The sequence below is a fragment of the Pipistrellus kuhlii genome, unplaced genomic scaffold (assembly GCF_014108245.1).
Source record: "Pipistrellus kuhlii isolate mPipKuh1 unplaced genomic scaffold, mPipKuh1.p scaffold_m20_p_8, whole genome shotgun sequence".
In the NCBI taxonomy this organism is placed as follows: Eukaryota; Metazoa; Chordata; class Mammalia; order Chiroptera; family Vespertilionidae; genus Pipistrellus; species Pipistrellus kuhlii.
Genome location: NW_023425584.1, coordinates 69,223,034 through 69,241,142, shown reverse-complemented (window position 1 = coordinate 69,241,142; position 18,109 = coordinate 69,223,034). Strand labels below are relative to the sequence as shown.

The 18,109-nt window shown below is 54.3% G+C and overlaps 1 protein-coding gene and 1 pseudogene across 1 annotated transcript; one reads left to right on the top strand and one right to left on the bottom strand.

Annotated features, from left to right (window-relative positions):
* Nucleotides 1-540: 540 nt before the first annotated feature.
* Nucleotides 541-6,949, bottom strand: MADCAM1 (mucosal vascular addressin cell adhesion molecule 1). The gene is made up of 5 exons (XM_036425198.2): nucleotides 6,799-6,949; nucleotides 6,056-6,328; nucleotides 4,590-4,905; nucleotides 2,743-3,131; nucleotides 541-877 (listed from the first exon to the last, which is right to left on the bottom strand). Exons 1-5 carry the CDS (start codon nucleotides 6,857-6,859, stop codon nucleotides 768-770), a joined length of 1,149 nt encoding a protein of 382 aa, XP_036281091.1. The 5' UTR covers nucleotides 6,860-6,949; the 3' UTR covers nucleotides 541-767.
* A 9,356-nt stretch (nucleotides 6,950-16,305) lies between these two features.
* On the top strand, nucleotides 16,306-17,219 carry LOC118711790 (annotated as a pseudogene).
* The last annotated feature ends 890 nt before the right edge of the window (nucleotides 17,220-18,109 follow it).

Here is an 18,109-nt window from a genome sequence, read left to right as displayed (position 1 = left end):
GTCTTGGTCTGAGCTTATAGTTCACCGCTTGGGGGACCCTCGTCCCAACCACCCCCAGGCTGCGGTCTGCTCGGTTCCCACGGCCCCTAGACCCCTGTGCGTGTTTGAGGAGTCAGTAGCCCCCAGTCCCTTATCCCAGGTCACACCCCCATCCTAGGCTGTCTCCTCTAGGGCTTTCTACATCCCCATAGTTCCCCGGGGCTCACAGGTATCCGCTGATGGTGTATCTTCTGTTTCTGCTCTGTCTCCTCCCTAGCTCCCTTAACAAGCCATCTCTTCTGTGTCTTTTCCCACCCTGTCTCCCCATCCCCCACCGAATACATTCTCCATTTCTTTTGATGACCCCCAGTTATTCTTGAGTTCCAGGTTCCCAGTATCCAGGGAAAGGCACAGTATTTGTATTCTCCCTCCCCAGGCCAAGTGCACACTCCTCCAGCCCCAGGCTAGTGGGCCTGGGGCGTCTGTCTGTCCTGTTTCTCTGGGGAGTCGCCCAGGGCAGAGAAGTCCAGGGTCCTCCTACCACAACAGAAGCCACTGGGGTCAGACAGCATGCTCTTTATTCTCCCAGTTGGGGGCAGGGGCAGGGGCAGGTCCCCAGGGGTCCCACAGCGGGGAACCTGGCCAGCTGAGAAGCCTAAATGTTCTGGCCATCAGGGCAAAGTACCCTCTGTCAGCCCTCATGCTGTCCAGAGCCCTGCAATCGTCCTCTAGTCACAACTGAGTTGAAGGAAGGCAGGCCACTTCGGCGGTGCTGGTGGGCTCTGTGGTCACCTGGTGGGCTGGCGGCATCTCCACAGGCGACGGGTGAGGAACGCCAGGAGGAGCAGCCCCAGCACCAAGCTGCCCATCCACAGGGCTGCGGACATTGGTGGGGAGCCTGGGGAGAGAAGCATCGAGAGCCTCAACACCTCTTTGCAGTTTGTGGGGATAAGCCCAGCAGAACCTGCCAAGGGCTTCCAAATTTACCACATTCCCTAAGACTTAAGAAGGATGTAATGACTTAGAACAGCCATTTTTAACCTTTTTCATCCCATGACACACATAAATTATTGAAATCCTGTGGCACATTAAAACATATTTTTTGCCGATATGACATAAAAACAGGTGTAATTTTTATTCATTCAAACGGGACGGCTATTGTTTTGTTGGCCGTTGTCATTTTTAAATGGACAATATAAGGGAAAGGAGTTCGGCGCCCCTGACTAAATAGGTATTGCATGTTTTAAAAATTCTTATGCACGTTGATTGAAAATCACTGGCTTAATCCAGGCCCAGAGCAGCCAGGCCAGAAGCGGCTAGGCCCGGAGCAGCAGCAGCCAGGCCCAGAGCAGCTGGGTGTGGAGCAGTCCGGAGCAACAGTGGCCAGGCCCGGAGCAACCGGGCCCGGAACAGCTCGCTCCTCACCTGCCCATGCTCTAGGGCTGCCTCTCAGACATGGCTGGAAACTTTTCGGGGAACTTGAGGGTCTGCTGAATCAAATGATGAAGGCTTAAAAAAAAAAAAAATCACTGGCTTAGAATGTCTTTTGAAATGTCTAAAAACCACTGGCATATTCAAAGGACTTTGGAGTGAATCTTAAAAAAAATTTTTTTTTCATTGATTTTAGAGAGGAAGAAGGAGATGGAAACATCAATGAGAGAGAATCATTGATCTGCTGCCTCCTGCACACCCCCCACTGGGGATCAAGCCGCAACTCGAGCATGTGCCCTGACTGGAATCGAACCTGGGACCCTCCAGTCCACAGGCTGACGCTCTATGCATCGAGCCACACCAGCCAGGGCTGGAATGAATCTTTTGAAAGGTATGTAGGACCTTAGAGTTAGAAGTGGGCTGTCCACGGAGGCAGCCACTCACATGTCTATACTTGAAATGTGGCTTGTTAGGGTAGAGAAGTGCCTGCTGTCAGTGTAACATACACATTGTAAGAACATAAAATACCCACTCATACTTTTTTACATATTACACATTGAAGTGATATTTGAGTTATATTGGGTTCAATAAAATATATTATCTAGCCCGGCCAATGTGCTCACTGGTTGAATGTCAACCTATGCACCAAGAGTTTGCTGGTTTGGCCCTAACTGGTTTGGCTCAGTGGGTAGAACTTCGGTCTGTGGACTGAAGGGTCCCAGGTTCTATTCCAGTCAAGGGCATATACCTTGGTTACAGGCACATCCCCAGTAGGGGGTATGCAGGAGGCAGCTGATTGATGTTTCTAACTATCCCTCTCCCTCTCTGCAAAAAAATTAAAAAATATATTTTAAAAAAGAATTTGCTTGTTTGATTCCTGGTCAGGGCACATGTCTGGATTTTGGGCTTGATCCTCAGGGGGGCGTGTGCAGGAGGCAGCCAATTGATGTTAATGTTTCTCTATCATTGATGTTTCTATTTTTCCCTTTTCCTTCCTCTCTAAAATAAATAAAAACATTTTAAAAAATACATTATCTAACCTTTTTTTCTGAATATGGCTACTAAAAAATTTGAAATGACCTAACTGGCTGTATTCTATTTTTATTCCACAGGCTGCTGTAGTCTATACAGTTCAGTTTACAGACTGCTGTGGCTGTGAAATCTATGTATTGATAGTTCCTTAAATGTAATCCTTGCCATGCCAGGCAACTGTGAACCCATTGGACAGTGGGGGAAACAGACTGGGCAGGGCACCTCCTCATCTAAGGCCTGTATGCCAGCCTTCCTCCCTCCCAGGCTCCCCCAGGGCCCGCCCCACCCCGCCACACTCACAGACTTCCGGGAGCAGGTACAGACGGGCTGTGTGGCCCCCTGGGTCCAGGCGACACTGGAACCAGCCCTCAGGGTTGCATCCAGCCCACAGCACGGTCAGCCAAGCCTGGGCCCCGTCCTCCTTCCTCTGGTAAGCTGCCAGACCACCTGGCGCCCGGGTCCAACGTACAGCTACGCCAGGGCCGCAGGCTGCTTCGCACAGCAGCTCCAGACCCCCTGGTATTGGCGACTGGTGGATCTCAGGGTGGCAGGGCCGGGTGGAGCTGTTCCCAGCCTCGGGGCCAGGACTCCGGGGGCTGTGGGTGGAGGTCTGCTCCAGGGTGGCCTCCAGGGAGGTTGTGACCGGGGTCTTCGGGGAGGTCAGGACTCCCGAGGTGGTGGGTGGAGTTCTGCTCCAGGAAGGCGTCCAGGGAGGTTGTGGCCGGACTGGAAAAGAGGGCAGCGTTTTTCTTCCTGTCACCTCAGTTGCTTTCTTGCCTCAGTCTCTCTGTCTGGACCATGGGGTTGGGTCAAAACTGCTTCAACTCCCACCTTGGGCCACTTGGTGAATTGCAATGTATGTGAGTGGGTGGGAGTGGGGTTGGTATGTCGTGGCCCTCCCCACCCTCAGGGAACTTCTGAACCTCCGGATCTCACTTTCCTCACGTAAAGGAGATGAGAACCCACCACCGAGACCCACACATGCGCCCGGAGCGTAGGGTCAGTGAGCACGAGCATTGGATTTTATTATTATGGGACTAGGAGGTGGAGGGAGGGAGGGTGCATCTGACACAAACTGAGCACCTGCTGTGTGCCAGGGCCCGTGTTAGATATTACTCGTTCATCATTCAGCACCTGCTTATTGAATACCTGCTATGTGCTAGGCGCTATAACAGTTATTCATTCAGAGTGTATCTATTCAGCACCTATGTTCTAGACACTGTTTAGCCAATGAGAACACCACCATGAGTAATACACACATTCCTATCTCGGTGAAGCCAGGAGTAGGGGAAAAATAAAAAGAACATACGGGAAGTCAGATGTTAATAAAAATGTTTCAATAAACATTCAACAAGAGAGAGAAAGGGCGTGTGTGTGTGTGTGTGTGTGTGTGTGTAAACATGTCCATCTGTGAGGGGAAGGGGGAAATCAGGGGAAGGCTCACTGGAAAGGTGACCCGAGAGAGGTGAGTAGGAGAGATTGGGGGGGGAGGGAGCATTCCTAGTGGAGGACACAGCACATGCAAAGGCCCTGAGGCTGGACCGTGTCTGATGGAGGAATAGTGAGGACATCTGTGTGGCTGGAGCAGAGTGAGGGGGGAGCGAGGGAGGAAATAAGGGCAGGAGATGATGGTATAGGTGGTGCAGAGCCTTGGGGGTCCCAGGGAGGTCTTGGGCTTTTATTTGGAGGGAAGTGGGAGCCCTGAACTGCTGTGAGCAGAACAGGTTGGACTCAGGTGCTCTCAGGCGCCCTCTGGTGGCTGCTACCAAGAAGTAAAACTGTGGGGATGAGGGTGGGAGCCAGGGACCAAGGGAAAGGGCAGAGCTGGTACCAGAGTACATGGAAGGTAGGTGCTCAGTAAATTTGTTGAATGGATGAATAAACAAATGATTTCGAAGTATCTCTCTGGCTGCCAGTAAGGGACAGATTCAAGAGGGATGCAATTTCCCCACCTTCCTAGGGACTCTGACCTAGAGTAGGTCCTAGCTGGGGCCCCAGCAGCTGAGGGGCAGAATCAGAATTACAGAAGAGTTGCTTCACACCACTCATCAGGGCTCCTAGGAGCTGGGTGGTGTGACTTCGCCCACTTCCTGGGGGACACAAAGGTGCAGGGCAGGCAGGACCCTGCAGACTCACCTGAAATGGGCTTGCGGTGGCTCCGAGGCTCCATGCCCGGCAGCCTCATGGTCGCCTGGCAGTGGAGGGTGAGTGGGGCAGGTTTCCCCAGGGGGGGAAGCTGCCAGCGCTTTGTCACTTGGAACAACTGGCCCTCACCCTCCTGGGGCTCCTCGTCCTCCTCCTGGCCCAGGTCCTGCACCCCCTCCAGTTCCTGGTCCCCCAGGAGTAGGGACAAGGAGAGGACATCAGGGCTGGCAGGCGTGATGTTGTGGGCTGTGCAGGCCAACTCTTGGGCCTGCCCGGCCACCAGGGCCTCCGGGGAGACCGTCAGCTGGTCCGGGAAGGCTGTGTGGGGAGGTTTGGAGGAGCACGGGCTGAGCCTAGAGCAGTGGTTCCCAACCTTTTTTTTTGGGCCACGGTCCACCTGAGCATCTCTGAAATCCTGATGTCCCCCCTGTTACATACAACTTTAAAATATATATATTTCTTTATCGATTTCAGAGAGGAAGGGAGAGAGGAAGAGAGAGAAAGAGATAGAAACATCAATGATGAGAGAGAATTACCGATTGGCTGCCTCCTGCACGCCCCCTGATGGGGACTGACCCGCAACCCAGGCATGTGCTGTTGGCCAGAATCGAACCTGGGACCTGGGACCGTTCAGTCCGCAGGCCGACGCTCTATCCATTGAGCCATGCCGGCTAGGGCCATGTAATTCTCATTATTCAAAAAGTGAACTCTATTCTTGTGGAGGAAGCCTACAAGGCCATTAACTTGGTCTAAACAAGCTTTAAAGAACACGGCATCCATGAAAGACAAAAATAAAAGAACGAAAAGACAGTTGAAGTACTGAGAAAGAAATCACTAAGAAATTATTTTTAAAATAACATGAAGTGACATGAAAAAAAAGCAAATAAATTTTCAAAACATGTAATAGAGAGCTGAAATGCATAAATATGTCACTATATATATATATATATATATATATATATATATATATATATATATACATACACTATATATGAGGCCCCTAGCACCAAAAGAAAGGCAAAATATTCACTGTTAATAACTCATTCTCGAATTGCCCCCCTTAAAGATCAAATTGCCCTTTTGGGAACCACTGGCCTCGAGGGTGAAGACTGGGGCCCTGAGGAGGGTGATGCGTGTGGGACCAAGCAGGATGGAGGAGGGACTGCTGGTGCAGAGAGACAGGGAGGACCCAGTGGTCACACCTTGAGTGGCTATAAATGTAAAAAGGATGCTGGAGAGGGGCCTAGCGCAGAAAGAGGGTTAGTGGTCAGGTATGGGAGGTTTGGGGGTAGGTTGGGGTTGTGGGAGTGAAGGCTGGGAGCCTGGGGGGAGGGGGGATTTGTGGCGAGAACGAAGTGGGTTGCATTTCAGTTTGAGCTGGAGCAGGGTGGGCAATCTGGGAAGGCTCCCGGGCCGAGGTGGCATAGAAACAGATAAAGCAGGGCTGCGAGGAGGGGCGGGGGCTCACCGAACACCAGGAGCCGCACGGGGTGCCGGAGAGTGTGGGTCCCGCAGGTGCCCACACATGTGTGGATCCCCGCGGACGACAGTGAGGCGTTGTGCACGGAGAGGACGCTGCTGCCGGCGCCCGACTGCACGGCGCCCAGGCTGGTGTCCAGGCCCCGCCACTGCACCACGGCGGCCCGGCCGTCCGCACAGGCCCGGCGGCAGGTGAGCTGCCTCGATTCGCCCACGGCCACTGCCACCACGGGCTCGGGGGGCTCCACCTCCAGGCGCCCACCTGCAGGTAGACAGCGCTCTCGGTCCCACCCCCTCCCATCCTCAGACCCCTGCCCCAGCTCCCTCTCTGCCCCCAAGCCTCCCAGCCCCTCCAAAGCGGTCCTCTGTGGATCCCCATCACCTTCCCTGAGCCACCCCACCGCCCTCCACCGAGCTCCCTCCGCACCCTCCCTGCTCCTCCCTAAGCCCCCTGCCCTCTCAGAAACCCCTCTTTTCATCGAAACCCCCTCTTCTGAGCTCCCTCCGCACCCCTCCCTGCTCCTCCCTAAGCCCCCTGCCCTCTCAGAACCCCCTCTTTTCATCGAAACCCCCTCTTCCGAGCTCCCTCCGCACCCCTCCCTGCTCCTCCCTAAGCCCCCTGCCCTCTCAGAACCCCCTCTTTTCATCGAAACCCCCTCTTCCGAGCTCCCTCCGCACCCCTCCCTGCTCCTCCCTCAGCCCCTGCCCCCTCGGCGCCCCTCCCGTGCTCACCGCGGCCTTGCTGGAGGAGCCCCAAGAGGAGGGGGAGCAGGAAGGTCAGGCCCTGTTCCATGCTGGGCCCCGGCTCTGTCCATGGCCCTCGAGAAAAGTGGCTTAAATAGCGGTGCCTCGGGCTCCTTCCTGCCGCCCCAAGACCCCGCTTCTCCTCCCTCCCCCGCTCCCCCCGCCCAGCTGCTCCTGGGGGTTTCCCAGCCTGACCCCCGACCCTGCAGGCGACAGAAAGGCTGGGGCTGGGGGCCAAGGGGGCGGGGCCAAGGTCACAGCAGATAAAGCGGGGATGTTGGGGGGTGGGGGTGGGGTGGCGGGGCGTAGTTCTGAGCCAATTCCAAGGCTCCCTTTTGGAGACGGAAAGGTTGGGAGGTGCGGCCGGAGGAAGGAGACCGTGAGGTCAAGTGAGTGGAAAACCCAGCGAGGCTCCAGGGTCGGCGCCGCCCGCGCGCCCCGTCGGGCGAGTCTCGGCCTTCACTGCCCTGAGCCGCCGCACGGGGTCAGTGCTGAGCAGCCGCCTTCCCGCTCCAGCCGGCGGCCTGGGGTGCGGGAATCCCCTGGGGGGGGGGGGGGGGGGGGAGGGTCTTTCCTATGGAACCTTCTGCGGGAGCGGGTTTTTCTGGTGGTGGGGTCTCCTGGGGTGATGGAGCTGAGGCCCACCCGTGCCTGAGACACGTCAGGGCCTTCCTCTGAGCATGCTCCCCTCTGTCAGAGGTGCAGGCTGGTGGGAGCCTGGGGGCCCCTGGCCTGAGGGTGCCTCGTTCCATAGAGAGACTTGCGTCTGGGGGTCCACAGGAGTGGCCTCGGTGCCCTCCTGGCCTTTGCGGGACTAAACCTCCCAGGAAGAGACCCTGGCCAGACTTCCCATCACAGCAGTCATCCATCAGCCCGTCCTGAGGCCTGAATTTGCCTCTCAGCCTAGTTCCCGTTTCCCTGTCTGCCCTTTCCACCTGACACCCCTCAGCACACAACCTTCTGAGCACACAGACACCCCAAGGCTGTCTATGGCATAGAGCAGTGTTTCCCAAATTTCTCTCATGATCAGAATCAACTGGTGGAGTTGTTAAGACACAGATTCCTCCCGCTGAAACCAGTTTAGCTCAGTGGTAGAGCATTGGTCTGTGGACTAAAAAGTCCCGGTTTCGATTTCGGTCAGGGGCATGTACCTTGGTTGCCGGCACATCCCCGGTAAGGGGTGTGCAAGAGGCAGCTGGTCAATGTTTCTCTCTCATCGACATTTCTAGCTCTCTATCTCTCTCCCTTCCTCTCTGTAAAATATCAATAAAATATATTAAAAACACGCGCATACACACACACAGATTCCTGAATCCCAACTAAGAAGTGCTAAACTAGGATTTTTGAGAATTTATAGGTAAAATTGTATACTTAACTTAGTGCTCTGTCTTAGATTCTAGTTTAGCACTTCTTACTTGGGATTCAGGAATCTGTATTTTAACAACTCCACCAGGAGATGGGATTTTTAAGCACCACCGCCCTGCCTGTGTGTTTCTCCCCAGCCTTTTGTCAGGGGCAGAAACGGAGGCTCTGAGGGGCTGGAACAAAAGGGGTAAACTGAGGCTGAGGGACTGAGGCCTCAGAGGCAAAGGTCCATGTGTGTGAACTCAGTATCCACCTTCCTTGGTCCCAGCCCCCCTCTGCCCTGGTGCCGGGAAAGGCCGCACAGGAAGATGGACTCCAAGTTTCTGTCCTCCCCAGCCCGGAGGTGTGGGCCTTCTCGGGAAGCTGGGCCCTTAACCCAGCTGGCCTGGAGAATGGGCCTCTTCCCAGGCTCTGACCCCACTTCCTGCTGCCCTGGCAGTGGAAGCCCCTTGCAGGGCGTGCCCAGCTCTCTGGGCCCTGCCTCTCTCGCTGTTGCCCACCCCAAGCTCCCAGGTCTGAGCTCTACCTGTGTAAGCGGTGGGTGCATCTTCACATTCAGGTTCACGCCGCTGTAAGAGAGCACTGGGGAGAACCCCATGACCTGGGGTGGGTGGGTGGGTGGGTGGGTGGGTGGTCAGTGCCACCACCCTGAGGATAGGTGGGCTGAATAGATGAAGAAGGTTCTGGGCAGAGGTGCAGCCTAGGGAAAGGGAAAAGAAGGGGGTGGAGAAAGAGACAGACAAAGTGAGGGGGGAGAGGGGTGGCATGGGAGAGAAGAGATAGGGCAGGAGTCTGGGTGGACCTCAAGGAGGGGGGAGGGGGAGACCCCTGGAAGCCTGAGGGCAACAATAGCTGTGGACTGAGCCAAATTCACACCTGCATCTGGGACATGTGGTGCTGTCCCTGGAAGACTCAGTCCATGGGAGCCGGCGGGTTTTGGGCTGAGGTCCTTGCTCAATCCTTCCTCCCCGCAACCCTTGGCCTGGGCTTCCTGCAGGCTCTCCCCAGATCCCCTTCCCGGCATTGTCCCCACCAGGGAGGAAGTCCTCAGCCGCCACGGCAGGAAGCTGCCTTCCCACGGAGGGTCCCAGCCCCCTCTCCAAGACCCACCTCCTGGCCTTTCCTGCCCCAGGACCACACTGGTGCTCTGCAGGGACGTGGGCCAGGAGGGTGTCCAGGAGAGGGAGCCCTGGAGACGCCTTTTCCCTCCAGGAACACCTCGCCAGCCTGGCCGAGCTCCCCTCTCCGGCACCACTGGTCAGTTGGGGGCCTCGAGGCTCTTTCTTTGAGGAGGGCTGCAGCTGTGAGGGCAGGTGGGTCCTTTGGGACCGCTGTCAGATCCCCCCCCCCCCATCTCTGGTACTGGGGGACCCCATACCTGAAATGTCAGCCCAAGTCCTGCCCCTTGGGGTCACTCCCTGTTTTGGTGGAGGCCTGGGTGGGTCTGTGTAATAAATGACCACACAGAAGGCTCTGGAGCAGGAAGGGATGTTTCAGTTCATCAGGTCTTCCATCCCCTGCTGGCCCCTGAGCTAAGCTGAGGGGGCGTGGCAGGAGTGACACCCAGGGCACCACACTGGGGGGTCAGGACCCCGAATAACTAACTAACAGAATGCCTGTGGAGACAGCATTGTTTGATGAATCTGTTCGATGAAGCTGAGCTCAAGTTTGGCCAAACAGGTGGTGGCAGGTGGCCGTCCAATGGGTCTGCATGCTGCCCAGCCCCTCTGGCCGTCGGGGGCCCGAGATTTAAGTCCCCAGGAGTGTCAAGGGGAGCCAAGGCTTTGAGTGGTGACACCTGGGTTCAGACTGGTTGGAAGTGGCGAGAAACTCCCCAGAGACGGCAGCTGGCCCCCCACTGGGGAACACGGTTCAGGCGAGCAACTCCAAGGGAGATAGGTGTAGGGAGGAGCTTTGAGGGTGCCAGGGCTCCTCACTTGCCCCGCAGGGCAGGGAGGCACGTCTGGGTGGGAGCGGATTTGGGAGTGCTGGCTCTATCACCCCAAGGCAGAGGATCTGAAGCTTGATCTCTGACCTCAGGCCCCGCGGCTACCCAAGGCCTTGCTGTTCTTTAGAAGCAGCTCCTTACTGGGGAATTACAGGGGTGGGGTAGGGTGGGTGGGTGGGTGGGGGGAGAGGAGCCTCAGGGACTCATCACTGGGCTTCTTGTGGGCGCTTGTGCTGGCCGATGGAAGGGGCTCTGGGAGCAGGTGCAGAAGAGGAAGAGTGGCTGGACGTGGTCTACTTTGGAGCATGGGTGGTGGGGATGAATGAACACAGAAGGATTTGGCGTGGGTACCAGAGCTAGCTGTGGGCCCCATGTGTGCAATTTCCTGTCCCAGACCAGCTGGCCGCCCCTGGATAACTGACCCAGCAGAGAACAACCAGGTCACACAACAAACAGGGCAGGGCACAGCCCTGAGCCACTCTCGGCTACCGGCCACCTGAAATGTCATTTAACATTTATATTTTATTTTTATTTATTATTATTTTTTAAAATATGTTTTTATTGATTTCAGAGAGGAAGGGAGAGACAAAGATAGAAACATCAGTGATGCCAAAATCAGTTTGGCTCAGTGGATAGAGCGTCGGCCTGCGGACTGAAGGGTCCCAGGTTCAATTCCGGTCAAGGGCATGCACCTTGATTGCGGGCACATCCCCAGTGGGGGGTGTGCAAGAGGCAGCTGATCGATGATTCTCTCTCATCAATGTTTCTAACTCTCTATCCTTCTCTCTTCCTCTCTGTAAAAAGTCAATAAAATATATTTTTAAAAAAAGGAACATCAGTGATGAGAATCATTGATCAGCTGCCTCCTGCACGCCCCCTGCTGGGTATCAAGCCCTCAACCTGAGCATGTGCCCTTGACTGGAATAAAATCTGGGACCCTCCAGTCTGCAGGCCAACGCTCTATCCACTGAACCAAACTGGCTAGGGCTTATTTTATTTTTAGAGAGTGAGAGGAAGGGAGAGGGAGAGAGAGAAACATTAATGCAAGAAACATGGACTGGTTGCCTCCCATATGCACCCCAACCGGGCATGGAATCCACTACCTGGGTATGTGCCCTGACTGGCAATGGAGCCAGCAACCTTTTGGATGATGCTCCACCAATTGAACCACATGCGTCAAGGCTGTAAAATTTAATTTTAATTTCAACTTAAAAACAAATACTTAACTCAGTTACTGGAAAACTTCAGTCAGGGAAACAGTCCTTAATGAAAACTGAAAGTGCCCTCCACAGAGACAGAAGTAAACCTTTATATAAACAAGGGTTCCAGCCCATTCCTGATCGGTCAGTTCTCATGTAAATGAGGACTCCAGATCTTCAGTTTGATTGGTCCCAAGAGCACTGCATGGCCCTAGCCAGTTTGCTCAGTGGATAGTGGGTCTCCAGTTTGATTCTGGTCAAGGGCACATGCCCAGGTTTCGGGCTCGATCCTCAGTAGGGGGCGTACAGGAAACAGCCATTCAATGAGTTGCTCTCATCATTGATGTTTCTATCTCTTCTTCTCCCTTCTTTGAAATCAATAATATATATATATTAGAGGCTCAATGCATGAAATTCCTGTAAGTAGGCCTTCCTTCCCCGGCTGCTGGCAGCGGCTTTCCTCTGTCACCAGGGACCCGGGACCCGGGTTTCCCTCCCAGCCCCAGCTTCATCTGGAAGGATGTCTGGTCTAATTAGCATATTATGCTTTTATTATTATAGATATATAAAAAAAGGCACTGCATGGGGTAGTTGGAATGAAATGCTCTGGTTGGTCCGTAAGATGCAAATGCTACAGCTGCACAGCTCCAGTTGGGTGGGGAACATCTCAGTCCTGGTGGTCGCATTTTGGTCCTCGGAGTTCTCTCATAAGAGCGGCTCTGTTGCAGGAGCGCAGTGCAGGCGCCTGGCAGCCCAGTCTGTGGCTTTTCTCTCGTATGTAGCTGGGCTGAAAGCCCCTGTACACAATGGCTGCTGGACTCTGGCTATGAAATTGGGTCCACTAAACCACAAGGATTCCTTCTTGGCCAGGTATATTCTTCTCCAGGTCAGCATGGGTTAAGGAAAGTACATTTTAAAAAATATATATTTTACTGATTTTTTACAGAGAGGAAGAAAGAGGGATAGAGAGTTAGAAACATCAATGAGAGAGAATCATCGATCAGCTGCCTCTTGCACACCCCCTACTGGGGATGTGCCTGCAACCAAGGTACATGCCCTTGACCGGAATCGAACCTGGGACCTTTCAGTCTGCAGGCTGACGCTCTATCCACTGAGCCAAACCAGTGTTGGCCGGAAAGTACATTTTATTTTATATTTTCTAAAACTAATTTTGCTTATGCCACCCATTTCTTTTTTTGCTTTTCAACATGGCTGCTGGAGAATTCAAATGATCTTGTGTAGCTCAAATTCCATTTCCGGTGGACAGGGGTCTGTGGCCCTCCTGGGACACCGAATGGAAATATTCTTGGTCACGTGATGAGCTCCCCTCTCTACCTCACCTCAGGCAGAGACCTGGGAACCGCTGCTGTTTGAAGGGGTTGGGACAGAGGTTTTCACCAGGGGGTAATTTTGTCCACTCCCCACCCTGGCGGACACTGGGTGATGTTTGGGGACATCAGTGGTTATTAAGATTGGAGTTGCTCCTGACATCAGGGGGGTGGGGGCCAGAGGTGCTGCTGGACACCCCACAATGCCCTGAGAACAGTCAGGTCCCAATGCCAGCAGTGCTGGGAGTGTCAGGGGCTGGGAAACCCCGTGGGAGAGGCCTCACAGAGGGGGAGGGGCTGGGGGTGTGTCTCGGTCCGCGCCCAGACCAGAGCCCCTCCGGGGAGTTCTCTGCCAAAGGAGCTTCGTTCAGTCGCAGTGTCTACAGAAGTGGGGCCGGGATCGGGCGGGGTGGGAGGCTGGCAGCCAGGGCCGGCGATGCGGTGGGGCCAGATTCAGAGGAGGGTCCCGGTGGAGTTGGGTTGGATCTGCAGGGAGGGTGGGGAGCCGGGGTTGCAGGACTGAGCCTGGGTGGGCCAGGCTGGGTTTGCGGGTGCTGAGTGGGGAGTGAGGCCAGGGCTCATCTTCCAGGGCGGACGCTGAGTCTCAGCGGGTCCGGGTGGGCTGTGGGTGCCCGCCGTCAGCGGCAGCGGCGGGGGCCGGCCCTCCGGCTCACGGCACCGCCATCCTTGGATGACCTCCTTGATCAGCAGATCATTGCGGTCCATCCGCTTCCTCTCACGGGCACGGTGCCCCGGCCGCGGTCCCCGGCTCGGCCCTGTGGGGCGCCCGTATCTGCAGCCCGGACCCGGAGCCGCAGGGGGACTGGGGGGTCCCGGGGGTGGGGGAACTCGGGTCTGGCTTCGACCGCGTCAGCAAGACCGGCCGGACTCGGTCGCCGCTTCCGCTGCCATCGCCGCGCATCGCGCCCCCATCCCTCCCAGCGGCTCCGGGGCCTCCTGGCCTTTGCGGGACCAAACCTCCCAGCATGCTCCGGGGCGCGGGTCTGAGGCCAGGGGCTGCGTTTCCCACAAGGCCACGCGCACCGCAGGCCTCCCCCCCCCCCCCCCCCCTTCCCACTCGCCTGTCACCGCATCCCTGTGCCACCTGCACGGACCCAGCGCCACCGCACTTCCCTCCCTCCCTCCATTCATTCCTCCCTTCCTCCCTCTCCCCCTTTTTACAAAATCCCATGCTTCTTTCTTTCTTTCTTTCTTTCTTTCTTTCTTTCTTTCTTTCTTTCTTTCTTCTTTCTTTCTTTCTTTCTCTCTCTCTCTTCTCTCTCTCTCTCTCTCTCTCTCTCTCTCTCTCTCTCTCTCTCTCTCTCTCTCCCTCCCTCCCTCCCTCCCTCCCTCCCTCCCTCCCTTCCTTTCTTTCTTCCTTCCTTCCTTCCTATTTTTTAAAATATATTTTATTGATTTTTTTACAGAGAGGAAGAGAGATAGTTAGAAACATCAATGAGAGAGTCATCAATCACCCCCTACTGGGGATGTGCTCGCAACCAACATACATGCCCTTGACTGGAATCGAACCCGGGACCCTTCAGTCCGCAGCCCGATGCTCTATCCACTGAGCCAAACCGGTTTGGGCCCCCGTGCTTCTTTAAACCAACTTCTGCCCCCCAGTTCCCTGGCTGCAATGCATTTCCTAGAGGGACAAGGGCAGGTCCTGTTGCTTGGGGGAGGTCACGGGGAAGGTAAGAAGGTACTGCATCTCTCAGCCCTGAGGACAGGTGCTCGAGGTGCTGAATGAACGCACAGAGGATGATCCCGGGACCTGAGTCCGAGGCCATAGCGTTTCTCCTATGTCATCGCCCCTTCCCCCCGCCCCCAGGGCTGGGATCAGGACGCCGGGAGCTGCTCGGGCATCTCGCTATGGGATGATGATAAAGGCCATGTTGTTTGGATGGAGTCACGTTGCTAAGGCATCCAGAGTCTTATTTATTGCCTGGCCAAGGATCAAGGTGCTAGGGAGCAGCCACTGCTTTATCTAAGGTTGAAAAGATGCTTCTGGAATTGACACAATGGTGCCAGGGACCAAGGTATGCTGAGGAGCGATTTTGTCACGAGGGTCCTACTTTGTGAGCATCAGTTGCTACGGATGAGGGCCACTCATTAATTCAACAAATATTTATTTTAAATGTTTTATTTATTGATATTTAGAGAGAGCAAAGGAGAGAAACATCAATTTGTTGTTCCCTTTATTTATGCATTCCTTCATTGATTCTTGTGTGTGCCCTGACTGGGGATCGAACCCTCAACCTTGGATACTTTTGAGTGCCAACTAGTTGCCAAGCATTGTCCTAGGTGCCAGGGTGACAGCAGAGAGCAAGGTGGGCAGACCCCTGCCCCAGGAACTTAGATTCTAATGGGGCTCAGGGTAACCACAAACATTAGGCATAATAGACAGACAACTGCAAATGTTGAAGGACTGGCACTCCGGGGCAAAAAGCCCTGCTTTGTGGTGGGTCCTGACTCTTGCATCACAGCTACATCAGCCAGCTTGCAACACTGCATATTTTACTCCTCTGACAAATTCCGGCCCCTATCGTGCAACAAGTAACTGCCCTACAAACACACGTAGCTGGGTGCCCAGCTGGCAATAAGCGAGGAGACAAGGAAAAAGTGAAATGGAAGCGGGGGTTAGCAATATGCAGCTGGGGCAAGTTGTAGAATCAAGTTGGATGGTCAGAGGAAGATTTGTTCAGATCAACAGGGGTGAGCAACAACTTGCAGGAAGGGAAGAGAATTGGCAAGCTTCTGTGTGGGAAAGGATGTACCAGGTAGAAGGTACAGTGAGTGCGAAGGCCCTGAGGCTGGAGCTACCTGGAGCTTTTTAAGAAGTATTTAAAAAAAATATTTTATTGATTTTTCACAGAGAGGAAGAGAGAGGGATAGAGAGTTAGAAACATCGATGAGAGAGAATCATCGATCAGCTGCCTCCTGCACACTCCCCGCTGGGGATGTGCCCACAACCAAGGTACATGCCCTCAACCGGAATCAAACCCGGGACCCTTCAGTCTGCAGGCCGATGCTCTATCCACTGAGCCAAACCGGTCCCAGTTACCTGGAGCTTTTTTTTTTTTTTTTTTAAATCCTCACCTGAGGATAGGTTTCTATTGATGAGAGAGAGAGAGAGAAAGAAGAAGGAGGAGGAGAAGGAGGAGGAGGAAGGGAGGCGAGAGAGAGAGAGAGAGAGAGAGAGAGAGAGCGAGAGAGAGCAAGTGACATTGATAAGTGGCCTCCCCCAGGCACCCCAACTGGGGTCTAACCTGCAACCTGGGTATGTGCCCTGTCTTAGAATCAAACCCTCAGCACAGGTCAAGGTTCCAACCAACTGAGCCTCACCCGCCAGAGCTACCTGGTGTCTTTTGTTTATTTGTTTAGTTTTATTTTAAATTTTTATTGATTTTAGAGAGGAAGGGAGAGGGAGAGAGAAATAAAAACACCAACGATGAGAGAATCATTGACCAGCCGCCTCCTGCACACCCCACGCTGGGGATTAAGCCCGTAACCTGGGCATGTGCCCTGGCCAGGAATCGAACTGTGACCTTCTATTTCACAGGTAGACTCTAAGCCACTGAGTCACGCCTGGCTGAGTTACCTGGAATGTTTTTAAAAAGCAAGTGGGCCGCCTCTTTATAGAGGGTGCTGAGCCATGGGCATCTCTCAGGACAACTGGCACAAGCACCATAAGGCCAGGGGCAAGAGAAGGCCCTACCACAGAAATGGAATATATGAGCCGGGGAACCCTGCTGTTACCACTAAGATTGGCCCTTACTGAATACACACAGACTGCACGCAGGGAGGCTGGACATGCGCAACTTCTTCTGGGGCTCAGAGTGTTGTATGTGCAAAACAGGGGTTATTGATGTTGTCTACAATGCATCCAACAATGACCTAGTTTGCACCAAAACCCTGGTAAAGAACTGCTTGGTGCTCATTGACAGTGGTACAAATCCCACTATGCACTGCGCCTGGGCCACAAGAAGGAGGCCAAGCCAGCTACTGAGGTGGAAGATATTTTAAACAAACAAACAAACAAACAAAAAAATAAAAGAAAATTAAAAAAAAAATATGATGAAAGGGAAAAGAATGCCCAAATCAGCAATTTTCTAGAGGAGCAGTTCCAGAAGGGCACACTTCTTGCACACTTTGCTGCAAGAGCACGCCAGTGCCTCACCCAAGTGGTTCAGTGATTAGAGTGCCAGCTTGGGCATGGGGGGTATCGGGTTCGATTCCTGGTCAAGGGCACAGACCTGGGTGGGTGATTTTCGGACCCCAGTGAAGAGAGAGAGAGAGAGTGTGAGTGTGTGTGTGGCAGCCAATCAATGTGTCTCTCTTATCTTGATGTTTCTCTATCTCTCCTCCTCCTCCTCCTCCCCCTCCCCTTCCGCTTTAACAAATAAATGGAGAAAAGATCCTCACTCCTTGGATAAGGAAAAAAACAGCAGACCAGTGTGGCCATGCAGATGGTTGTGCGTTGGAGTTCTGGCTGAGGAAAACCAAGGCCCAGAAAGGCAGATAAATCCCCCTCCCTCCTATCTTAGTTCTTGTAATAAACGTGTTCATTGTTCTCAAAAATAAAAACAAAAAAGGGGGGTGAAGGCAAGGGGCAAGGGGCCAGAGGGGCTGTACCGGGGGGATGGATAAAGCCAGAGAGGAGAAAGCCCATGGTCAGTAGGACTGTGTGGCTCCAGGGAAGGCCGCTGACACCCTCTTCTGGCCCCCAGTCCTCTCTCTGAATGTGAGCCACCTCTTCCTTCGAATCTCAGGGTCCGCGTCTGTAAAATGGGGGCCTGGCAGCCGGGCAGCGGGGCACCCAGTAGAACAAAGCTGTTTTGGTCCCATATGCAGAGCCAGCTTTTTCTAGGATAAGGGGGGGGGGGGGTGGCTGGCAGGTTCTCTGCGTCCTAGTCCTCTGGGAAGAACAAGGCTTCCTTGTTAGAGGCTCACGGAAAAGGGGGCAGGCGGCCACAGAGGCACGTGAGTCTGAGTCAGGAGACTGGCCACCGGACAAAGGACAATTTTGAGGCACCAGGGAGGTGGGAAGTGACAGAGCAGGTGTGGGCTGACACTGGATGGGGTGGCAGCTCTTGGGAACACCTGGCCAGCCACTTCCTGTGCACCAAGGGCAGAAGACAACGGGTCACCCGATAAACCCAGCCTCCTGGGCGTGTGTGTGTGTGTGTGTGTGTGTGTGTGTGTCCTTACTTGCAGCCCCAAATGACTTTAGGAACGGATGCTGAAAACTCAGGCCAGCAGCAGCAACAATGTTGATGCGAGACCCCTTCATCCCTCTCTTCAACAGGTATTTGCTGTGCATCTGCCATGGACCAGTGCTGTTCTGGGCCCTCAGGACACAAGGGGTTCGGCTCCTGCCTCTTCCCATGCGTGTGCATGTGTGCCTGTGACATGGAGGAAGTGGAAAATGAACAACTAAAGAAATCAGCAGCCATTTT